This window comes from Aspergillus tubingensis, assembly GCF_013340325.1.
Source record: "Aspergillus tubingensis WU-2223L DNA, scaffold_3, whole genome shotgun sequence".
Classification (NCBI taxonomy): domain Eukaryota; kingdom Fungi; phylum Ascomycota; class Eurotiomycetes; order Eurotiales; family Aspergillaceae; genus Aspergillus; species Aspergillus tubingensis.
In genome coordinates this window covers 1,404,797-1,428,892 of record NW_023336277.1, presented here as the reverse complement: position 1 = coordinate 1,428,892, position 24,096 = coordinate 1,404,797, and the positions used below count along the sequence as shown (strand labels likewise).

At 50.1% G+C, this 24,096-nt stretch overlaps 8 protein-coding genes and 2 non-coding genes across 10 annotated transcripts; 5 read left to right on the top strand and 5 right to left on the bottom strand.

The window, feature by feature from the left end:
* Positions 1–922: 922 nt before the first annotated feature.
* On the top strand, positions 923–1,753 carry AtWU_01665 (2EXR domain-containing protein; the record flags this gene model as incomplete). The annotated part of the gene is made up of 1 exon (XM_035496779.1): positions 923–1,753. The coding sequence occupies one exon, from the start codon at positions 923–925 to the stop codon at positions 1,751–1,753; it is 831 nt and encodes a 276-aa protein (XP_035352672.1).
* A 211-nt stretch (positions 1,754–1,964) lies between these two features.
* AtWU_01664 (sodium:solute symporter family protein) lies at positions 1,965–4,155 on the bottom strand (the record flags this gene model as incomplete). The annotated part of the gene is made up of 3 exons (XM_035496778.1): positions 1,965–2,072; positions 2,142–3,196; positions 3,255–4,155. 3 exons carry the CDS (start codon positions 4,153–4,155, stop codon positions 1,965–1,967), a joined length of 2,064 nt encoding a protein of 687 aa, XP_035352671.1.
* A 599-nt stretch (positions 4,156–4,754) lies between these two features.
* On the bottom strand, positions 4,755–9,068 carry AtWU_01663 (5-oxoprolinase; the record flags this gene model as incomplete). Its single annotated transcript, XM_035496777.1, has 8 exons — positions 4,755–5,572; positions 5,640–5,841; positions 5,910–6,188; positions 6,243–6,349; positions 6,404–7,506; positions 7,558–8,719; positions 8,772–8,957; positions 9,026–9,068. 8 exons carry the CDS (start codon positions 9,066–9,068, stop codon positions 4,755–4,757), a joined length of 3,900 nt encoding a protein of 1,299 aa, XP_035352670.1.
* A 1,369-nt stretch (positions 9,069–10,437) lies between these two features.
* On the bottom strand, positions 10,438–10,553 carry AtWU_r17. The gene has a single exon (XR_004775196.1). It is a non-coding gene; the product is annotated as a 5S ribosomal RNA (ribosomal RNA).
* A 557-nt stretch (positions 10,554–11,110) lies between these two features.
* Positions 11,111–12,723, top strand: AtWU_01662 (Zn(II)2Cys6 transcription factor domain-containing protein; the record flags this gene model as incomplete). The annotated part of the gene is made up of 4 exons (XM_035496776.1): positions 11,111–11,170; positions 11,216–11,725; positions 11,774–11,914; positions 11,962–12,723. 4 exons carry the CDS (start codon positions 11,111–11,113, stop codon positions 12,721–12,723), a joined length of 1,473 nt encoding a protein of 490 aa, XP_035352669.1.
* Positions 12,724–13,201: 478 nt separating this feature from the next.
* On the bottom strand, positions 13,202–14,507 carry AtWU_01661 (serine protein kinase; the record flags this gene model as incomplete). The annotated part of the gene is made up of 4 exons (XM_035496775.1): positions 13,202–13,489; positions 13,554–13,672; positions 13,736–13,954; positions 14,021–14,507. The coding sequence occupies 4 exons, from the start codon at positions 14,505–14,507 to the stop codon at positions 13,202–13,204; spliced, it is 1,113 nt and encodes a 370-aa protein (XP_035352668.1).
* Positions 14,508–14,972: 465 nt separating this feature from the next.
* AtWU_01660 (MFS general substrate transporter) lies at positions 14,973–16,880 on the bottom strand (the record flags this gene model as incomplete). Its single annotated transcript, XM_035496774.1, has 3 exons — positions 14,973–15,907; positions 15,975–16,588; positions 16,642–16,880. The coding sequence occupies 3 exons, from the start codon at positions 16,878–16,880 to the stop codon at positions 14,973–14,975; spliced, it is 1,788 nt and encodes a 595-aa protein (XP_035352667.1).
* Positions 16,881–19,310: 2,430 nt separating this feature from the next.
* AtWU_t41 lies at positions 19,311–19,396 on the top strand. Its single transcript is given in 2 exon segments — positions 19,311–19,348; positions 19,361–19,396. It is a non-coding gene; the product is annotated as a tRNA-Tyr (tRNA).
* Positions 19,397–19,936: 540 nt separating this feature from the next.
* AtWU_01659 (NAD(P)/FAD-dependent oxidoreductase) lies at positions 19,937–21,345 on the top strand (the record flags this gene model as incomplete). The annotated part of the gene is made up of 3 exons (XM_035496773.1): positions 19,937–20,056; positions 20,105–21,090; positions 21,153–21,345. The coding sequence occupies 3 exons, from the start codon at positions 19,937–19,939 to the stop codon at positions 21,343–21,345; spliced, it is 1,299 nt and encodes a 432-aa protein (XP_035352666.1).
* A 1,034-nt stretch (positions 21,346–22,379) lies between these two features.
* AtWU_01658 (fungal specific transcription factor domain-containing protein) lies at positions 22,380–23,975 on the top strand (the record flags this gene model as incomplete). Its single annotated transcript, XM_035496772.1, has 1 exon — positions 22,380–23,975. The coding sequence occupies one exon, from the start codon at positions 22,380–22,382 to the stop codon at positions 23,973–23,975; it is 1,596 nt and encodes a 531-aa protein (XP_035352665.1).
* Positions 23,976–24,096: the final 121 nt, after the last annotated feature.

Sequence of the window (24,096 nt, the reverse complement as noted above, 5' to 3'; positions counted from 1 at the left end):
TTTTTTTTTTTTTGGGAAAAAATGTAAATATTGAATTCTCTGTAGTATTTTGGTATAATCCAATACTGCCACGAGCGCACTGTGATTATTCAGAATAAAACCACTGGAAACTGCCAAAGGACGGAGTGTCTCGATATTTTGAAATTTGTCTGGGATCGGGGTCATACGATAACACGTGGTTCGACTAAGATGCAGAGTTTTGGCAAAGCTGGATGCAAACAAATTCAGAAATCATGATTAAATTGCAAGATCCTCCGCCTATTTATCGACAACCTCTGAGACAGCTCAAAAAAGCCCCGGCTCAGCTTCATAAATCTTTCCGGTTCTAGTATTCGGTGACCACTGACGACTACCGGAAACCATTGGCGGCTACTACTAGCGACCATTGAACTACTACTGGCGACCATTGACGATCACTAGCGATGTTTGTAACCTATGAGAAATGTATATAGCAGATTGTTCCCCATAATAAACTCTAATAAGCCCCTAAATATAGTTTAGGAAAAAGGTCGAGTCAAGAGCTCTTCGATTATTAACTGTGCGGATTCTGTTGGCTAGAGTACGGCTGAGAGGATGGGAAGCCCTGTGCTCCACACTGTGATCGGATCTACTAAAGACAACGTCAGAAAGGTTAAATATAGACCACGTGCAGATGTCGAATAAGCAAAGAAGATGATCTCACACTGGACTGGTATTATTCGAATGTGACCTATCAGGTCAGCGTTTGACCTTGCAGGGGCTCTGCTCATCCCTGTCCACGGAAAAGCTTGCCCGGTGGTGAGAAATTGATAAACCCATCACAATCGGCATTTTCGATATGACCACATCTCACTAGGACAGCCATAACCCTTTCACCTCCACTCGTGCTCAACCACCCTCTTCCTCCTCCATTTAATTCCCCTCCCATCATCACCTCATCACCATGCTTAGTCCAGAATCTCCAACTACGTCCGCCAAATTCCCCAAATTCAGCCTTCTGCCCCCGGAACTCCGCCTCACCATCTGGCAACACTCCCTCCCCACCCCCATCCACCAAGGCCTATATATCTACCAAAGGGGGTGTTGGGAGGCCCACGGCGTATCTAAGGATGAATTCCACTTGAGCTTCAATCTTTCATGCCTCACCACTATGAAAGTAGACGTGCCTCCCTTCCTAGTCAATCACGAGGCGCATTCCGTAGCGCAAAGCTGGCTGCGTCAGCAAGCAGGGACCCTCCAATTCCACTGGACCCCTGATGGCTTCCACTTCACGCGGCCCTTTCAGCCGGCTTCAGATGCCCTATACGTGCCGGACTCTCGGTACCTAGAGTTTCTTTCCGAAGGCTCAAATCTGGCTTTTGCCCCTGAATATGAAGGCATGAACTACAAGACTAGCCCGCCTGCGCTCCCTCGCCTCGCCTTTCCCCGGTCTCTATTGGAGCGGGAGAAGAAGGCCATCACATCGGTGTTTGATACGATAGAGTATCAAAATTTTGAGGAGGTTTTGGTGGTTGAAGATGTCTCGGAGGATGATGAGGGGCATCTAAGTGTGCTACCCCGGGTGCAGAGGCCTCTGGGGTGGTCGGTGGTTCCTGGGTCGGAGACTCTGGTATGGCTTAATTTTGCGAGGGCATATCGCCGGGAGGGATATCGCAAGGAAGATGATGCAGTTGCGTTCGCGCGGTTGGTCGAGCAGGCGAGTGTGGGCATTGGTGCGTGGGTTGAGTGGGATTACGATAGACTCCTCAAGGTGAGGCGGGTGCGCGCAGTATGAAATTGAGGCGTTGAAGCTCCCTGCTTGGTTTCTGGGGTGAAAGATTCATTCACTTTGGTTTGGGTAACGATATCTTCAAGTTAATATATACTAATGCCTCGTAAATGAGGAATAAGAAATCATGGAGTTCAGGAACAGCCTGTAGAACAGGCTCTTTTTTACCTCCTTTCTGAGAAGCTAGACAATTTCATCTACAATGTTTATTTAATCTTCATACTGGCTGTCCAGTTCGCAATCGCTCCTTCCTCCGTCCCCAAATCGCCCTGATATCACTCCATATCCCTCTCGAAATATCCCGCAAAGCACCTGCACTTTCAACCTGCACCGCGTCTGTCAGTAAACAAGGCATTCTTGCATTTCGCATAATGGCATTAGAGATATAACTTACCACCGGATATATCACACAAATGAGCACACTCGCCCAAACCCAGATAAAAGAGACAACAACCCACCCCGTGAAAAACTCCCTATTATAAACATACCTTGTCCCGAAGAGAGTGAAAGGAACGAGGATCACGGCAATCGCAATGAAGATGACATTTGCTGTCCAGGCAAATCGCTCGGCTTTTTTAACCAGAGCAGGTTCCATAGGCTCTATGGTCTCAGTTTCGAGGTACTCAATTATATCGTTCTTCGGTTGCGTGGTCGATTCACTTGGTGTTGCAGTCATTGTGACTATTTCGGTATCATTGTTCTTCTTGACTGATGTCTCTGTCGAGGTCTTCTCTGGTTCGACAGGGACCCCTGTAATACTGTTCGTTGCCGACGTGTCGTGGCCACGTTTCCCCGGAAATAGTAAACTCAAAAGTACAGCGGAAATAGTCCCCACCCCGAACGAGGCCAAGTTTCCAGCAACGGCATTCGTGGCATCGCCCGTCGTCGCAACACTGATCCCGCCTGATCGCTTCCATGAAGTGATAAACCAGACAATGATACCTAAGCCAAATCCGATCCAGGGGGCTGCGATAGCGGCAACAGTGGACATGCGGTCCCAGAGCAGAATGAGTCCTACGGGAATAGCTGCTCCGCCGACAATCACTCCCAGTACTGTAAGAAGCCAGGTAAGACTGACGCCTGCGGCATTGAGAATGCAGCAGAATGCGGCCAGGACAATGGCGTAGATGACAATGCCCCAGTGGCTGACACGCACGAGTGTCGCAGAGTCGGTGTTCGGGCGGATGTAGGTTTTGTACACGTCGAAGGTTAGTAAGGAGGAGACAGCGATGAGCTCAGCGGATGTGGAACTAGTCACGGCCATGAACAGTAGTATGAGCATGAGTACTGCGCCGCCCTTTCCGAGAAGGGTGATTGCGGTTGCTGGAGCCGAGAGTCCGGCGTCGACTTGCGAAGCCGATAACGGGTTGGGGTATGTTGGGAACGCTGGGTTGCTGGTCAGGGCTGCACACCCGAGACCCATCGCTGTTGCAAAGCCGAACGGAATGCCTAGGTTGATTAATACCTAGTAAAAAGACATGGGCTTTGGGAAGGCCCTGTCACTCACCATACCAGGCAACGCCTCCTAGCATATATGCCTTCACAGATGACTCCGGTCGCGACGCAATAGCTCGCTGCCAGTAAGCTTGATCAAGCCAGACAGTACTGAACCCAGAAACAAATATATCCACCGCAAAGATCAAACCACCCACGGACCGAAATGCAAGATATGATCCATCAGTATTGCGATCGATTGGCATATCTCGCGATGCCTCCTGCAGCAAATCATACAACTTCCCCGGGCTTCCAATGAGATCACTAGTAGCCGACACCGAGAACCCAAACACCAAGATAGCGATAAATAGGATAACGGTATGGGTATAATCTGCGATGAATGTTGCGCGCAATCCACCGACAATAACATACGCCGCGACAACAGCGGGAATGAGGAAGTTGGCAGCATACACATTCATCCCCGTGATTGCCGCCACCACCTGCGCGCCACCTAGCACCAAACAGGCGCTAACAAGCATATTCGTAGCCAAACCATTGTACAAGTAGGTGAGATGGGCGATCTTGCCGTGCCGGGAGAGGACGATCTCTGGCATGGTGTGTGCGCCCGGTGCATTTGCTTTGATCTTGACGGCGATCAAGGCGAAGAGGAGGATCTGCAACGTGCCGATGGCGCCATACCACATGGGTCCGCAGACGCCATACGAATATGCGAAAGTCGAACTGGTTAGAAGTGTAGCCGACCATGTCCATGAGGAGACAATTCCAGCGGAGATCAAGCCCGGCTTGACGGATCGTGACGCGGTGTTGAATTCTTCGGCACGATGTGTAGAGAATTGAGTATAGCGATTCTGAAGCCAGGAAATACCAAGCATGAATAGGGCGAAGATGCCACCGATGCCGATGACAATTCCATAGCCGGCACCTGGTGGTAGGACTCGAAGCTCGTGAGACATGGTGGGTTTTCACACAGCGGTGTGATGGGGATTGGTGCGACATGGTGCATGCACTGTCTGCTGCTAGAGATATAAACCCCGCTGGAGAACGATAGGCTTATCATGGTTTGACGTGATAGCTGACGCCGAGCACGGCCGGTGCTGCTCGAGAACGGGATGTGGGTGATAACAAGGGCTGTCCTTGCATGTTCTCGCCAATCAAGATGGTGAATGCTTCTTATCGCGGATCATCCCAGCAGTTGGAGAAGTCGCCGTTGGAGTAACCAGCAAGGGTCTGATCCGGCGGCGATCATTTATCAGCACTCGATAAGCTTGACATCATTCTATAGCTTTTATTCTATAGATTTGATTCTAGACTACGCCACACAGAGCCCCCAGCAGGGCTTTTCGGTCGGTTGGACGCCTGTACGTTATTGAGCCCTGATAGGTCCCTTCAGGGTTCAAAAACCGTCTAGATTTGATGGAAGGGACTGATGCTTCAGTTCAAAAAGAAAAGTTGCGTAAAAAACACATTGTTCAATGAAGACAAATTCTTTCATTGCCCACATTTGCATCAATATTATCCATAGTATGTAGTATACTTAGATCCGGGAATCCCACTACACCTGCTCAGCCAGACTTCTAGCCGCCTCTACCGATCCGTTGGCGATAGGAACAAATCCCCTATTTACCTTGGCCTGATCTTTCTCAATCTTGCCCTCACCACCGCCCTTGCTTCCATACCCACCCCCTCCAGGCGTCTCAATAACCAAACGATCTCCCGCCCTCATCTCAACCGAATTCTTTCCCCCAATCGACATGATCTCCCCGTCTTCCCCTTTAACCCACAAATTTCTGCCACAGCGACCATCTTCTCCCCCGTCCATTCCATATGGCTTCACTACCCGCCTCTCAGACAAGATAGATGCCATCATTGGAATCCGAAACTCGACATCCCTCACTACCCCATCACCGCCTCTATACCTTCCATCCCCACCGCTCCCATCCCTAAAACAAAATCTCCTGAGAAGAACCGGATACCGTCGTTCCAAAGACTCCGGATCTGTGATTCTCGTGTTCGTCATGTTCGTGTGTACACCATTCGTGCCGGACCATGTCGGACCCGCTCCACTACCTCCTGCGATCGTCTCATAGTATCCGAAATCGTCCGTACCGAATGAGAAATTGTTCATGCAGCCTTGGCTGGCGGCACAGACGCGGAGGGTCTTGAAAATTACGTCGACGATTCGTTGCGAGGTGAGGACGTTACCGGCACAGACAGCAGCGGTGGGAGCTGGATTGAGAAGACTGGGTTTGGGGACATGGACGGTCACGGGGGCGAGGCAGCCGTGGTTCAGCGGGATGTCGGAGTCGACGATACACCGGAGGGCAAAGATTATGGATGAGTGGGTTATGGCTATAGGGGCATTCCAATTGCCTTAGGATTCCCGCGGTGGTCAATCAGAGTTCAAACCCAGGTGAGTAGTGGTGAAAGATCGGCTTACCGTAGACTTGGGGTCCAGTGCCTGTGAAGTCGAATACCGCTGAACCATCAGCCTCATTGAGTGTAATTTTGAGGCAGATAGGTGTTCCATCGTCCATATAGTCGACCTGTTTCAGCTCTGTTTGATGGAACTCGCGCGCGAGGCGTTTAAAGAGATTGCGGATGGCGAGTTCGGCGGAGGATTGGATGGCTTTCATATATACCTAGCAGACATGCTGGTGAGTTGTCTGGCCTGGTGGGTGAAAAATTCCATTCCGCATGGTTAACTCACCTGAACAACTTCCATGGAATATTCCTCAATAAGCTGATGGATCAGCCGGATGCCACAATGGTTGGCGGCCACTTGGGCTTTCAGGTCTGTCACATTATCTTGGTACCTTCGGGTACCACTGGAGCCAGGGTACTGTGCTGGCTCGTCGCAAAGAAGCCGAGCGAGTCCGACTTCGTCCAGAACGCCGTCTCGGATCAATAAAAGCGACTTGAACAAAGCTCCCTCTTGAGCAAGTTCCTTCGAGGATGGAGGCATCGAGCCAGGCAGGATACCGCCAATCTGATCATCTTAGCCGGGCAAGTTGATACAACTTGGAGGGAAGGGTGCACGTACATCAGCATGATGGCCTCGTGAAGCTGTCCAAAATATGATTTCTTTCCCCTGTGCATCGAATACGGGAGTAATAACAGTGAGGTCTGGGAGGTGGGTACCCCCATATTCTGAACTGGTTGATTAGCACGGTGAATGGATGGCAAAATTTCCCTCGTACGAACCAGGTGCATTAGACAACAAAACATCTCCCGCCTTCAACCTCCCCTTCCATTCTTCAATCTGACCCCTTACCGCAAAGGCCATGCTACCAATCATCGCAGGCACATGGGGGGCGTTTGCGACTAGAGACCCATCCGGACTGAACACAGCGCAACTGAAATCAAGCCGTTCCTTGATATTCGCGCTCACACTCACCTGTTGCAGTACACGACCCATCTGCTCCGCGACGCTCATGAAACGGTGGCGGAATACAGAAAGTTGGACAGGGTCGATAGTATCAGTGGTAACGTTGCGGCCCTTCTCGGAAACTTTGACGTCAAGGATCAGCTTGTCCTGCGCGGATGTTGCTGAAGAGCCTGGGCCCACGAGTATCGTTTGCGTTTCATCGACCACAAGTGCCGGGCCGTTGACCTTCTGTCCCAGAGGGATGGACTTGAGGATGTATACTGGTGTGTCTGTCCATCCAAGCTGATCAAAATAAACACTATTGGTAGCCTCAGCAGCAAGGCACTTGTCTGTAGATACAGAAGGCTTCGCTGGGACCGAAGCCGGAACATCAGGCGAAGGGGCAGCGAAAGAGCCTCGACCTATGGCCCGAACTCGTATGCTATCAACAAATACATTCCTATCAGTAGGCGTGAAGCCAAATTGCTGATGGTGTGCTTTGACAAAGTTCTGCAACATATCATGGGTCTGGTCCACTGCAATCATAATGGTAGTCTCGCTTCCGTCATAGCGCATGTTAAGGAACCGGTCCACGTCCACGTTCAGTATCCCGTCATTTCCTAAGAGATCCTTGGTAGCCAGAGCGAGTTCCTCCAAGTCCGCTAAGATTTTCGGGAGGTTCGATGAATCGTATGCCTTTGCGCAGGGCCTCTGACCTTCCTGCACCACATCTGCCAGGCCAATACCATAGGCAGAGAGAATTGAGGAGTGCTTGTGGATCAAGACCTTCTGGATACCAAGAATTCCGGCAATGGCACAGGCGTGTTGACCACCCGCTCCACCAAAGGATGCTAAGTGATGCTTCGTTGTGTCGTAACCGCGAGCCTCTGTCAGGCTCCGAATGGGGCCACACATGGCGGAATTCGCAACGTCGAGGAAGCTGCACGCATATTAGTCTCGATTATATCTCATATTCCAGCGAGAAGCTTACCCCTGTGCCACCTGCGCCCAGTTCATTGACTTGCCCGTATCTTGGTTAATCGTTGCCGTCAAAGCTTGGAATTTGGCAATAACAACATCGCGATCCAAGGGCTCATCCTCATTTGGACCGAATACAGAGGGGAAATACTCCGGGATCAACCTTCCTAGAGCCAGATTGGCATCCGTAATGGTCAATGGGCCCCCTTTGCGATAGCACGCAGGACCCGGATCCGAAGAGGCACTTTCCGGTCCAACAGACATCAACCCGTCGCGCCAGAACAGGATGCTCCCTCCACCAGCAGCGATCGTGTTTATATTGAGTTGTGGAGTCTGCATCGAGATTCCCGCCGTGGTGGTCTCAAATATATGATCCAATGTCCCATCATAGCGACTAACGTCTGTGCTTGTTCCTCCCATATCGAAGCCAATCAGTGGGGCTTCGCTGACCTCGTCGTAACAGGTACGAGCATACCCTACCACTCCACCAGCCGGGCCAGAAAGAATCGAATGCAGTCCCGAGAGTCTATGAGCAGGGACCAGCCCACCATCGGATTGCATGAATTCTAACTTGGTATCCGACTTGGTAATATCTGGGAAACTGGTCAAAAACTGCTTCAGATATCGTTCGATTGTCGGTGTAAGATATCCGTCAATGACAGCAGAGTTGCCTCGAGGAACAATCTTAGTTCGTTGCGATACAGCATGCGAGAGCGAGACATTCTCAAAGCCGATCTGTTGCGCCAGGTCCCGGATCTGGAGCTCGTGATCGGGAAACGTGTAGGCGTGCATCAGACATACAGCGATGGATCTGTACCCGTCCGCGTATACTTTCCTCAGGTATGCCTCCACTGACTCGAGATTCAACGACTTTATTACCTGGACAGTTTCTCCGGATGTACCCGTGAGCTCTCGTAGTACGGGCGGCGACGAGAGGTCCATGCTTCGCAGGTCTGTGTCGGTGCAGTTACGCAGGGTCACGCGCTCTTCCACCTCAAATACCTCGGAATATAGTGTTCCAGGCCTTCGAATTGAGAGATCGAACATGAAGGGTCGCGATTGATTGCCGATTTCCAGCAAGTCTTTGAAGCCCTCCGTGATGAGAAGGGCAGTGCGCTCGCCTTTCCTCTCTAGCAGTGCGTTTGTCGCAACGGTTGTCCCCATGCGTATTGACTCTAAGCAGAAGGTTAGCCTGGAGAAAAGCTCGTAACTCAGGATGTCTCCCACCGATATCCTGTGTATCCAACCCTGTTCCCCTCGGAATGCTCGTTCCATAGTAAATCTCCAACACGCGGCGGATGGCTTCAGTCGGGGCATCATCGTAATTCTTGGGATCGACAGATAGAATCTTCACCACGATATCTTCCTGACCGGGGACTTTGCAAATGCAGTCGGTGAACGTTCCTCCGCGATCTGTACGGTCGGTCAGTCGCTTAATATAGTGAATGCAGCATTATCGGGTTGAATGTGGCGCGACAGACCTATAGAGATCCGCAGCTTCTGTCGAGGTTCTACACTTGGCATTCTGAGTTATGAACACAAATATAGTCATTGAATGTGGATAGAACCAAAATTGTGGCATCATTCAACTCATATGTCAAGCCTACAGATCGTGAGACGGGCCTCATCGGCCGAGAGTGGAGGTGAAGGTGGAGAAAGCCACCGGCCCGTTATCTCCAACATTTCCCCTCCCGCTCCTCGTCTTCGGCAGGACACTTGCAGATCTTGCAGCTTATCAGGAAAGTCAGCGGGTAGAACTGCCTTGTCTGTAGTAGGGCTTCCTGTCAGTATCGCGAACCCCGCGTCTTATCGCGGGTTATCGGATACTCGCTCCGATAGTATCTGATAAGGCTCTAGAGCACATGAATTGCTACTCGCACAGCACATTGGAATCCTTAGTTTTCAGACCACTTTGCCTACCCATGTTATTCAGGATTTGGACACATAGTACATGAAGGAAACAAACTTGATGCAAGCTCAATATATGACTCTGAACAGACCGTGTTGTCAGCATCTATCGCAACAAATGTGGTCCAGATACTCGCAGATTACTGGGGGATGAAAGCGACCCAAGGTCGAGGGCGAACTGTTGCGAACTCATCCCTCCGCAGGGACAGCCGGCTTGAAGCTAGTTGTCGTTTTTGTTGTGCCATCTATACTGTGACAGGCGGTTTGAAAAAACAAGACGGTCTCGAAGACTGGTCCGTCTTTCATCAGCATCTCAGTCTGCACAGTAACGTCCATAGTACCGATAGGTCCGCTAGTTCTCAATGTGTCAAGGCAATCTCCAAAGTCACTGCTTTTGATCCGCCCATAACGTCCGGCTTCGAGGGGGAGGTACGACCCCATATATTCAGGCATGTCCGGAGGGCCTACTGCTATCTATGTGAAAGCTATCCTCCACTATCCATATCTTCCTCGCTTTGTGTGCACGATGTCCCAGTCCTTGGCAGGCGCGGGTATGACTGTCCATTTCTTGTTTAATGCGGTCCACTGCCCATCCAGTCGGCCCGTCCGACCTGGTGAACCAAAGCTTAAGTGTTCGGGATCTGGACTCGATTCGACATTAGGGTGCTTTCAGTGAGCGGGCGGACCGCTTCCGTGCCGAATTTGTGACACACTTCACATTCCGCACCACTCGGCCAATACCTTCCAAATAGTACCCGTCAATCATATCATACCGAATGAAGAGAACAAGGGTTCCGCTTCCTTTACAGACAAGCGATCCAATGTGTAGCAAACATTGAAGCTTAGACTAGGCCGTCGTTGTGTGATTGGATGCCGGCACTGGGCCCTAATTTCCCGCAAAAGCATCATACAATTCACCCACCGAGCGCTGAAGAGCGATAGTCAGATAGGGCAGCAAAAAAAGATTTGAAAGGAAAGGATCAAAAACATACAACAGAAGGGATTCGCTGGTGGTCACCCACCCAACTACTAACCTCCCGGCGTGTGGCTTAAGTACGGCTGAGCGGACGGGAAGCCCTGTTTTCCACACCCTATGGTCGTATGTATTTTGTTCTTTTCCAACGTAATTGATATAGATGGAAATTAATGTTGACAGTCATGATTCAATGCCCTATGGGCATTGATTGTTGGTGCGGGAGGTGCAGTTGGCCGATCTGCAGTGCACGATCGATATCATGACAAGCCGCTTCTCTACTCCACTCCTCAGCAAGCGGATATTTACAGGGACCCCCTTGCCTATGAGACACTGACCCGGAGCTCCCCGCGGGGCCCGTCCGCAACAACTCTAAGTACTGAAAGGGTCCGCAAGGCTGAATTGTGTGGTAGCAAGGCAGTCAAGTCACACCGTCGAATATATTCCATCAACCAATTGGTAATGCAGCGATCCATTCACTTGCACAGGACTAAACCAGTCGGTCTTCGCCTATAATCACCGCATGTGACATGTCGCATGAATTGAGGCTGAGGGTAGCACGTGAAACGTGACCAACCAATGAACAACCTGAGCATCGGAGGTTCCAATCGTTCATCTTCTCCTTGCATCGATCCAACTGTTCGTCCTCCCCAGCCATAGGTACACCAGACATTGTACCCTAGAGATGGGTGGCATACCCTTCACATCACGCGCCTGTGCAGCCTGTAAGAAGCGCAAGATCAAGGTCAGTCCTTCAATCGAACTGTTAATCGATGGCTAAACCTGGCAGTGTGATCTGGAGAAGCCCGAATGCTCCAATTGTGTTAAAAAAGGAGGAACACCTTGCCCCGGTTACCAGGATCGGGACTTCATCCACCACAGCTTTGAGCCCCGGGGTGCGCGCGATGCGGAGATCAAGCTACCCGAAGGGGTTGGAGAGCTCCAGCTCCTGGCTTTGCCTGCTTGCTTCAATATGAATCCCGAGGCTCGCACCCAGTTGTTTGCGACCTACATGCACACGTTCTTCGCCTCCAACCCATCCCCCACTGGCAGGGTCGATAGCTGGTACTCGTTGATGGCGCGCTTCCCAACCTTGGCCGGCAAATCAGACCTGCTGGATCGCTCGGTCATTGGCTTGGCCTCCGTGTTTTTGGGTAAGAAGACCAGGGATGATCGGTTGGCACATTATGGCCTGGAAATCTACAATAGTGCTCTTCATGCGATGCTACAGATCTTGCAGGTGAATCGTCCGCCAACAGCTACTACTCTCTACTCTGCCATTGTCTTCCAAGCTTACGAGGTAGGTTCAATCCGGGCCAAGAGGTCCAGTTGTTCTGACAAGCCACAGACTATGGAGAATAGTGAGACGGTATTGCGTAACTGTCTTGCCCACATCCAGGGAGCTACAGCGATGTTGAAGCAACACGACTTTACCCGGTGTGATCAAACCCTCATCGACGCGATCCTATGGAGACACAAGTGGGCGGCGGTCAGTTTAAGTCTCCCTTGGTGATGGACTTACTAACACTCTTATAGGCAATGTTCACCCTTAACACCCCATACAGTATGCATGTGGACGTTGAATGTCTTAATCTTGGCCGAAAAGACAGCCCTGTCGATGAGCTATTCGAAGTGATTGCCGAAGGCATAGCTCTACGCAGAGATCTGTGTAAACTCATAGGACAATCACATCACGATCGCGAACACGCATGCCACGCACTACTGCAGCGGTGCTTCAACCTTGAGGCGCGTCTGCGGGTAGACTGGCTGCATATGTCCGCTCACAGGCTGGACGGCAAACCTATCCCCTGTAGCAGGCAAAGCCTGGGACAGGAGCCCAGCATGCTCCCCCTGGATCCAGGTCTCGCACCATACAACTTCGAAAGCCTCGAAGCAGCCAAAATCTACCTCCTGTTCTGGGTAGCTTCACTGGTCATCCGCCGCGTAATCTATCAAACCGAGACTCACCTGTTGCGAGACCCTGACCCGAGCCGCATGGTGTTCTATGCCAGAGAAATTTGCCGCTCCGTAGCATATTGCATGCAGCCTGAAAATCGGATGTTGGCCGTGCGATCCGTACTTCTGGGACTTTCACAGGCGTCTAAATGTTATATTGACTGCGGGGATAAGGCTGAGTTCGAGTGGTGCCAGGCGGTCTACCCGTTTATTGATGCCAGTGGCTTTGGTATCGCCAGACTTATGAGCCAGATGGAGTGGAAGTTTTGGAATGCGGCTCAGAGCCAGCCAAGGGGAGCTCCTTTGTTATTGCCTGAGGCGGTACGTGCTAGTTCGATATGAGCGCACCCAGGAGATAGTAACGCGACACGTATCCCATGCACCGCTGCAGATCTGGGCTTTGATATACTAATTGAACCAATGCATTCGCATTATTGCAGCAGCCACTCTATTACTTGTTAGGTTTCCACCGATGGTGCGGGGATTACTGGATTTTGTGATTACTTGCCTAAGCTTCCATGGCCATATTATCAGTCCTATGTGGTATAAGCTTCCAGCTCCGCTAGGATCGCATTCCTTCTCGCATTGGAAAACCTTCCTGGGTTTCTGTTACTAATTAGTAAGAAAGAGTAGTTCGTGTGTAAGATACTCTCTTCACGGCTTGGAAGAAAGAAAGAAGAAAGAAGAAAGAAAGAAAAAGAAAAACAAACTTTGAGACATTAATAAGTCTTTCAGGGACAGTGTCACTGGGTCTATTCCTAGAAATGAATGACCCTTTGAAGCAAAACTAAACTAAATTCACCGCCCTCAACTAGAGCTTTTAATGCTCGTTCACAGTAAATGCATCTTGCAGCAACTCTTTGGTGCAACATCGTTCTTCACGATTTACCCGCAGCATCAATAAAAGGAACTTGGCCAGGCGCTGTACATTCTCAGCCCCAAATTCATCCTGCAGCCGCTCAGCGAGATATGTAGCAAATCCAACTTGACCAGCAGGATCACGCATTCTCTCGTCAATAAGTTCCAGATGTTCCTTATTGACTTCCTCTCGTGGTATACCGAAGGTACAAAGTGGAAAGAGTGGCTCGTTGGTTGCTATTTCAAATATCTGGTCAGTGTTAGCAGATGCACTTTATTGTCATAAGGAGTACGGATAATTAAAAGACACTTACCAAGCACCCCAATGCCCAGATATCGATGGTCCAGTCCCAAGGGCTCCCGTGTATAATCTCAGGGGCGCGTAGTGACAGTGGTGTTACAGGCCTCTCATTGCACTGTTTACGAAATTGAGCTATAAAGGGAAAGATCAGCGACTAGACACAAGATTCTGCGTAGGAATGGATTTGTCTCTTACCGCCACCCAGATCTCCGATTTTGACAACAAGGTTGGAGTGCTGGACATTCTTCAGTTGGTTGTGACGTCTCTGTGAAGGCATCAAGTATTGTGGGGCACTGTCGTCTTTCGTCACTCCTTCAAGCCATCTGACTGGGCTAAATTGTGGTGGCTCCAGAAAAGCCTTGGTGTCATTTATCGAGTCAGTGACTGCGACCAGCATGTTTCCTGGTTGTAGGTCTGCTCGGGCAGACAGAAAGCGGTCATTAGTAATTAACAGGTTGTTTCTGGCCTGTATTAACTTACCGCAATGGACAATATCAGATCTATGGAGGAAATCGAGCCCCAAGAGAATCTGATGTGACGTGATTTCTACATATCCCGCCTGTCGTGGAGTCCATGTGACTATCATTTCTTGCAGATCCGAGATCATCACCGGAAAAACCAGACATAGGTGAATACCATTTGGACCTGTATGATAGAAGTGATCAAATAGATCAATGACATGTGATTTTCCAGGGTGATCGAATTCGGACGCCGCCAGATGACGCAGTATCAGAAGCTCCTTTGAATCTGCAGAAGCATCTGCTTTCAGAATCTTTAGGGCGACGTGTTGATGGGTACTAGACTTATCCTTTGCAAGCCAGACAGTCGAGAAATGGCCATACGCTAGCTTTCCGACAACTTCATATTTTTGGCCGAAGGTGTCATGGAGGTGGACGGGATGGTAATCTCCCCGGCGATATTCTTCGACAGGCTCAACTACCTGGGTAATTCTCTCGAAGCGGCGCATATTTGGTTAGGTTGTTAAACTGGTTTACTTCATGTATCTGGCACTGTTAGGTATAATTCAGATTGACGATAGCAATGACATGTAAGGTTGGTAAATTTTCTCAAGGGAGTGAGGTTTGGCCTCAAGGATGAGTAGGATAGAAAATTCCTGCTTGTGTTGCGATCGTAGATGAATCTTCATTGAGCTGTCACGTTAGATGCGGTGTAACATTCACAAGTTTTTCTTGCGGCTCTTCAACTTTTCCACTGTCCATCCATGGCCAATGGAGCTACCTTCTCATCCCTGCATATCTTGTGGAAAATCCCGGCATACCAAGGGAATTTGGTCATAGGTTTGTCTCTTCGGATCGAGATTATCTACATGTTCCATGATCAGTCACATCGCAGTCGAAGCTGTGACCAAATTATCTATCTATCTATCTAACGATTAAATATTACTTTGAACATATCAGTCTAACAGCCCATCCTAGATCATCGTCCCCTTATTCTGCTTCTTGTCCACATTATAATGCTTCCACATACCCACCGCCGGAAACATCAACACCAAAATACAAGTCGCTGCAATAGCCTCGTACTTCTCCATATACCCCCAGGCATAATTGACCGCATCTCTAACCGCCGACCCAGGCTCATACTTCATCTGCGACAAATAACCCCCAGAGTACAACGTCTCGAACAGGTCCTGATCCTCCGCCGGCAGCGCCCTCCTCAACCCATCCGTGAACGTGTTGGTATAAATCGCCGCCGAAACCGCATACCCTATAGCGCCCCCAATACTATTGAACAGACCCAACATCGACAACAAGATTGGGATCCCATCCCTGTTCGACGCACACATCACCGCCATCTGCTGACCAATGACCAACATACCACCAGAGAAAGCAATGAAGATCTGACACATGATCACATACCCAATATCTGCATCTTGACCGCGAAAATGAATCATCAACCCGGCACCCAAGAACATCAGCGGCGCCGCGAAGCACAGGCACGAGTACTTGAATTCCTTGACCATGCGGATCCAGAACCCGAAGACGGGGGACCAGACGCACGATCCGACGGTGTAGATGGAGGTCATGTAGCCGGTTTTGGTTACGTCCAGATTGTAGACGACCATTACGAAGTAGTAGAAGTAGCTGTCCCAGCAGTAAAAGCTGAAGTAGACGACTGCGGCAAGGAGGCAGGCGCCGAGGACGGTGCGGTCCCGGAGAAGGTCGTAGGGGATGAAGTGGACCCGGGCGCACCATCTCTCCCAGGCTGCGAAGACAAAGAAGAGAACGAAACCGATGACTACTTCGGCGATGAAGGCGGCGTTATGGTATTCTGTTCGGCCATAACTAGCTAGGCTGAAGGGGAGGAGGAAGAGTACGAAAGCGGCCATGAGGATGAAGGCACCGATGACTGTCAAGACGATATTAGAGTCTGTTCTTAGGTTTCGCAGCTTGTCTAGTAAGAGAGAAAAGATTACCATCGAATTCGTGAATGTAGTGGATCAGCGACTGGAACCAGGTCCGGCCATTGTCTTGGCGAACCAGAACACCGGTCTTGTAGGCCTTCCGCTCATAATATTTGAAGACGAAAATGAGGGGCGCGAAGACGAAGGGCTGGATTATGGCGAAGGCACCATAGGCCCAGCGCCAGCCCGAAGTCTTAATAAAGGAATTGGCGGCAAGAGAACCGGTAAAGGCACAGCAGATGAAAGGCGTTGTGGAGAAGCCAAAAGCAAAGGCTCGGTTGCGCAAACCGGACGTATCAGCAATGAAAATCTCCAGAATGAGGTATATAGCATCGTAACCGATCCAGTAGAAGACATAGCCAGCAGCGAAGGCATTGGGGCCATTGCATGCCGCGAGAATGATCAACCCAAGAACGTAGATGATGACGAAGACGATCAGGCCTTCAGCACGTCCCCAGATTCCAAGAAGCTTTCCAATGGGTAGTTTCAGCACTCCACCAATGATGGTCGCTAAGATATAGGCCGTCGTGACTTGCGAGGCGTGGGAGAAGTTCGAGTAAGCATAGTAGAGCACGTTGGTACTGATGTATTCGTGAAGCGCAAGCATGAAATAGCAGACCCAGATCCTGAGGATATCATTAGTACAGCTCTTCTATATGCTTCCTTGTAATTTCCATACCAGGCGTAAGTGCCGTAGATGGCTTTTTTGCTCCAGACCAGCGCAGCAGCCTCTGCCTTCTGCACTCCGATCGGGGCCTCCTGGGAAACCCCTTCAGGCTGGGCATCTTTTTCGGAGAGCCCCAGGTTAGCAGATGGACCATCCGTCTGGGAATTCTTCGGAAGCTGCTCTACTGGCTGAAGATCATCCACGACATGGTTGGTCTTGCGACCCTTAAGTCGGTCAACGACGACACCCATGATAGCTGGATGAGATATTATCTCTGCAGTGTGAGTAGATGAGTAATGTCAATAAGAATAGAAGTGAGAGAAAAGGGGAAGGAAAAGGGCCGATCGCGGGATGGTTATATAGTGGGTAGCATTTCCTCCCACACCCAACGTCTCCCCTGTCAATCATCCATTCAACTTGGCTTTTGGGTCCGCATTAGCGCCAACATCAAACTTTTTTTTCTTTCTCCTGCTTCTATGGCTCATGTGGAGACTGCTCTTTGGGGCCAGAGTCTCTAGCATCATGGCGTGGCAACTAGGCTCGTGGTGTCACGCAGGAGCCACGCTTGCAGACTGGAGAGTGAGAGTCAGGAATCGATGGTGAACAAATAAATGGGGGCCAAGCGATAAGCGCCATCAGATAATCAGGCCAATGCATCAGATAATCTCTGTTGTGGGGCTCACAGCCAATGATATTGATTATTAGCCGGCCAATGCCGGGTGTGATGATAACCTCTTGGCCAATTGCGGCTGTCTAGCCCGGACCATTTATGCCCAAGAGCCACATTCTTTTACGACAATTCCCCAGATTGGCCTAGCTACCCGGCTCCATTGGTCGGTGGACGTATTGAGTATCGCTTTCCGCGCTAGGAAAAATTTCACCTCCCCGTGATTAATACTAAAAGCAGCCTGGTCGATCCTTCGATCCAGGGCTTGTGCGTGAAATCTCTGCTGTGTGGCTTTTGACAACCCGATACATCCGATTGACAGAGATTCAACGTATTACCGTTGGAATCCTTGACGGTCAGGCCACTGGTGTTTGGCAGGTGGTGTGGCAGGATGTATCAGCAATCGGACTGTAATGCATGCTCTCGCACACCACCTACACCGATTGGTAGACTCCTGCTTGGCTCTCTCGTATCTCATGATCCATGCGGAAGCTTATGCCGGCATATCCGAACCTGAGCTGTCGTTCTTTTCGGAGCGCCCATTCGGGGGGAACACAGCGTGGTTTGATCAGCCAACAGCGGTCCAGAATCAGTCGCTTGGTACCCACATTGAATCGGCATACTCCGTAGTAACCTCACAGCCTTGCATATTACGTACCTTACTTCTACATGTCTTGACCCAGCAGTTGATTTTGGACGTGGCTTATCTGCTAACCCTGGACTGTAACGCACTATGATGGTGGAGCCCATTTACAACCCATGAACCCTTAAGACCCATAATTGGGGAGCCACAAAATCATTACAAATGGCTTACTAAGTTAATGAAGCACTCTTACCACTCCTTTACTATTATCCATCATCCTTTCAGCTAGTGTTATCCAAGATGTATTCTCATTGTGCCTTATCAATCTTACCAGGCTTAAACGACTAGGATCATTAGATCTTTTCTAGACTCCGGCCAGATGAAGGTGCGCTCTATAGCTATACAATGTATCATACTTTCTACTCTTTCCCTTTTACTTTAGCTCTCACACGGCAAAGTAAACGCATACTGTTCCATAATATATTAGCGCTTATTCTTTAACAAGGCAAAGGTGTATCCCAGCATCTGTCAAAATAGATTGCACCCTGGATATCTCCGGGGGGGGGTTGTCACCCTCATTTATTTCACCGATCACGAGTGGGTGAAGTGCTAGGGAGATGATCACATTATGGTCGTTGACTTGGGGAATATACATGTCGCAAAGTCTGGGGTATAGCTCCGTTCAATAGTGATGCCTAGTTTATGGAGCGCAGAATGGATGAGTCGCCAGTGTAGTAGAAAGGGAGAGGGGTGTCCATGACAGGGCTGTGGTCACATGATACCATTTCTGGAATGGACCGAACAAGCGCTTGCCCACCAACGGGGCTGCGGATAATTAGTAGGATTGCTAAGGATCTTTCTAGATGTTCGGTTTTCCTTGGGTGGAGCTGAATGGCCTACGTGCTGATCAGGGTCATCACAACCCAACATTCCAGGATCATTTGCCGATCCCCGCACATATTCGTGCTGATGCCTAAGGCAGGTAGTAATTGGGTGTCACCCAAGATGCCTCGGGGGTCCATATCTGACACAATAAACGCCATCTTGGTATGTTTAGTGATTACTTGCTCTTTTAGTGGCTGGGATTGACGGGCTTGTCGTCTAGACCGCATGTTTTCATGGTCGCTGTTTCACTGGCACAGGAAAGTGAACCCAGACAATATATATTCACCAGATACAATCGATGGGTAACTTATCGGGAAACGGGGAGCGAGCCACAAGCAGGTATAAGAGCCTAACAATGACTTACTGAAGGGATATAGAGGTCAAAAATAGATAGGAGCACTAGCCAAACCATAATAGACTGATTTTGGACAGGAGATATACCAGTTACACTGGGCAGAAGTGTTCATGATTGCTGACAGAATGGGATCGATTCTGGCTGAGTTTAGTGGTATATATATAGGAGCAACGACGAGTACTAACAGATAACCCTTGATGGTCTAGTTGGTTATGGCGTCCGGCTGTAATGGTTAATTGTAACCGGAAAATCCCTGGTTCGATTCCGGGTCGAGGGACATCTTCTTTTTTTGCATTTTTTTTTCCCGCCCCGCCGACTTCCATTTTAACCTCGATGTCCAAGGCGCTGAAATTCGAGCTAGAAGATATGTCACACTCCCATTTATCTACGTATTGCTTCTCTACACATCCAGCTAAAAATAAAGCGATAAACGAAGCCTCTGAAAATAATGGCAGACCTAGTAACCGTTCGTCACTGGCCTCGGAGACAATGGCATCATTGACCTTTCCGGTCAGGTGACATAATGGCTGCGCCTCGATTGCAGTGTGGAGGTGGTTCAGCGCCACGTCCTCAAGAGTCCACAATCGAGCATAGGGAAAGACCGCCACACTCCGGAGTAGACAATGCTCTTGTTCAGGTCCAGGTAGCCGACCCAAGCCAGTCCGATCTCCGATCACGTGAGCGGATCGGAGAACATTTTGGGTCTCCGTTCATAGTTATTTAGGGAGTCATGAAAGCTTTGATCGAACAACCATTGCTCCACCAAGAACATTCACTTCCTAAGTGTCCCATTACTTCCTGAGGTATATCAGTAGTCATGGATAAAGATAGCCATGTCGTGATTATCGGTGCAGGCGTATTTGGCCTCACCACAGCCTACCAGCTCGCCTCCGAGGGCTACAAGAACATAACGGTCCTTGACCGACATATGCCCCCAGTAAGTTCTGTTATGCACCGTGAGTGTTACATCAGCTAATCAGTCCAGGTTTCGGATGGATCCAGCTCTGACATCTCTCGTATAATTCGATTTGATTATGCCGACGATGACTACTTGCGTATTTCTCACGCAGCCTATTTGAAATGGCAGGAGCCCAAGTACCGGGGCATCTTCTACCCCAGACCGTTTATTCTAACAGGAAGCATGGGCCCCGTCAAGGACTCATGGATGGAGAGGACCAAAGCAGCTCTCAACAGATATAACCTTCCATGGACTCACGTAACCGACGCGGACCACGCGAAGCGGTTACACCCAGTCCTCAGCGGAAAATTAGCCGCACCTCCGTTCTCTGGGTACCAAAACAACCAAGCAGGATGGGCAGACGCCAACAAGGCTATCAGTCAGCTTCGTGATGATTGCTTCGAAGCTGGGGTTTCGTTCATCTGCGGCCGGCGGGGTACGGTTGTCGGGTTTGACACCGATTCCGACAAGAATATCAAGGCCGTACGAACCCTCATTGGGAGCCCCGTGTCGGGAGATCACTTCATTCTTGCAGCTGGTGCATGGGGATCTAGCCTAGTTCCCATGTACAACTCTACCATTGCTACTGCTCAGGTCCTGGGATTCATGCGTCTCACACCAGAGGAGGTGAAGAAGTACGAAGAGCTTCCGATTTACATCAACTTCTCGAGTGGCTGGTTTAACTTCCCTCCTCATGAAGATACTAGCCTACTGAAGATGGCCGTTCACGGGTGGGGATACACCAGGACCCCCAAGGAGGGAGAGCTCACCCTCGCCAAGGGTAACATCTCGACTCCCCCGTTGATCCCGCCTCGTGAGCGTATCAACTTTGTCCCAGCGGATGGCGAGCACAGACTCCGGGAAGGACTGCGCGAGATTCTGCCCGAACTAGCTGACCGGCCTTTTGAGAAGCTGGCTCTCTGCTGGTATACGGATACCCCGACCGGTGATTTCATCATGGACTACCATCCGGATTTCAAGAACTTATTTATTGGAGGTGCGGGCAGTGGACAGTGAGTCTTCCCTTTTGTATCGAATTCGTGTTTGTGATCGAATGCTAATGTTCCATGCGCAGTGGATTCAAGTTCCTACCTGTCCTTGGTGAATACATGTCGCGGGCGATCAAACGGGACCTGCCAAAGAACCTCGCTCAGAAGTGGCGATTCCGGATGGAATACCAGAACCAGGACGATACTTTCCTGGGTGATGGGAGCCGCGCAGGACCTGCGAGGAGGGAGTTGACTCCTTATGAGAAGGCTAAATTGTAGATTGTCATTGCCTTCGCATGGTGAAGATTGTAAATATGAGGTTGGTTAATGACGAGTTACGAAGTTAGAGATGGAAGACGGAACTTGAAGAGGTTTCTTTAGAGCCATATTCAACTAAAGTTGCATTCCTCCATCTAGCCAGAAGATAATATTTAAGCATATCCATAAGGAAACCCAAGCGAGATCGCCACTAGCCGGAAATAAACTAGTCCCGAAAGATAAGCACGTGGCAAAACTTCCGCTCACGTGGTCGGTAAAATGTAGCCCGGAATTTGCTCCGACGCCGAGATGGATCGGCTACTTCCCCGGCTAATGGCAGGAGTAGATGGCGGAATGTCAATTTACCAATAGCATGGATCGATCGTCTGAGCCCCGAGAACGGAGTCGACAGGCCTGCGAGCCATGTCGGTAGGGTCTCTTGTTCATCAGGAAATGGCTAGACTTGCTGACTCAATGACAGACGCAGAAAAACGAAATGTCCTGGAGAGAGGCCGGTTTGCTCAACCTGCCAAAGATTAAATCATCAATGTGTTTATTCACTCAGGGACCGAGCAAGTGTCACGTCTGGAAGGGTGACAAAAGCGTATGCGTCTGTGAGCCATCCTGCAGCTACAACACACCTTGATCCTAATACCAGACTAGGAGAGCTACCCAAGATCGGCTACGGATAGTCGAGTCACAGGTTAATGATTTGTATGGTGCGCTATGGTGTGCATATCCTTTACCCTACATATATGTCCCTGTACAGTCGCCTGATATATCGTCAGCGCACGCTCCAGCAGAAATGGCGAACCATCACCGGGGACTCCTGAGAGCAATAGTACCTCGCAGAGAGAGCTGGACTGGCAGGTTCCCGTGCGAGAAAGTCCTAGTGATATGTCTACCTTCTCACCAACAAAGTAAGTGTCCTAGTGCCACCGAAAATCGGTATCTTGGCTAATTAGATAAGTCCACATCCACCCACAGAGACATTGCAACACTTTACAGAGGCGTACCGAAAAGTGCTACACCTGCAGCCACTACCGCTGTTCAACATGAACACCCTCCAGTCGGACCTGGCTAAAGCGCCAGACTTTCTCCTATGGAGTTTCTTAACGCTTATACTACCATTTTCTAGTCATGAATTCTACCACGGCAGGGAGGTAGAAGCTCGGAAATTCTATTCCCAGTCCGCCGAACAGGCAGTTGTGAAAATGGCCATCGAGGGCATACCACAAGTGGAAGTACTGCAGTCGCTGTGCTTGCTAGCTCTACGGCACATCAAAGGTACGCATTTCCACATGAACCTGAAGACCTGTTCTTATCCCCGAATAGAAGGCAAACAAGCCCAGGCCTGCATGACAATCGGAATGGCATCCCGACTCCAAGCATTCCGAACCCTACAACACAACAACACCAACCAAACAGAAACCAGAGACCTCACAATGTCCCGCTGCCACTGGAGCATACGCATCCTAGAAAGCATTTTCACACCACAACTCTCCATCCCATCTCCACCACAAGCCCCAACATCCCCCGAATATCCCTACCCGCCCAGCGCACCCGTCCCACCCCCACTCCCCTCCGCATCACCCACCCAAGCCGACATTTTCGACACCACCGACCCAACCAACGACCTTGGAATAGTCGCATACGGCATCCAACTAATAATCATCTGGGGCGAAACAGCCTCCTACCTCCACAACATCCGCACGAATCCTAACCTCAACGAAGAAACCCCCTGGTCCCTATCCTCCACCTACTCAAAGCTGAACCACAGACGCAACGAACACGAAACCCAACTCCCAGAATCCCATCTCCTCCGCAACGTAGCATTCACCAAACGCACCCGCGCCGAGATCTCTACCCACCGGGAATACTGGACTTCCTGGATATCGATGCAAATCTTTTGCCATGCCCTCGTCGCAATCCAGAACCACCCTTTCATCCACCTCGTCATATTACGCGGGAACCGCGGCGTCTCCCAGTCCCGCCTCTTCCTCCAACAAACAGTCGATCACGCCTTATTTCACTCCGAATGGGTATTTCGACTTGTTCAAGCATGGGAGAACTTCGACCTACCGCTCCACGACCCATTAATAGCCCATTTAGTAGCAGCTACTGCGTCCATATCATGGATATTCCAGTTCGCGAGGGACAGAGGAATTGGAGAAAAAGCACGAGGACATCTCCTCATCGCAGAGAGACTGTTGTCAAGAATGTCAACGGTCTGGCCGCACGTTTCGCATAGGCTTAGGACCCTCCATGCACTTCAGGCGTCGGCATCTGTGGCGACTACGAACCCGTCTATATCTTCAGAGCATCAAGGTGCAACGATAACGAAAGGAACGACGATCACTATCCAGCCATCGCTGTTCTGGGATCTACTCGATCCGAAAATCTGTCCAACGGAAACGCCGGGATCGTCGGGACCGGCAGCTCCAGGCGCTAGGATGCGTGTTACGACGCAGTTTATGCATCCGCTTAGTGAGGATGAGCCGTCGGTAGAGCAGGAAGAGAGGGGTGTGGGTGGGGTTGGTGGTGGCGGCGAGGGTTTAATACCAGATGTTCATGCGCATGAGTTGGAGCAATTGTCGTTGGATGAGTTGTTTGGGCAGTTGGGGGATGATGAGTTTACTTGGGCGCTTTGAGTGCTTTGTTAGGTATGTGTTATGGCGGTCTTATGGTAGTCTACGCCGGTTATGTTATGTACCATGGAGCATTGAATGGAAAGTAGCAGTAAAAGGTTTTGATACATGTACAAAATGTATT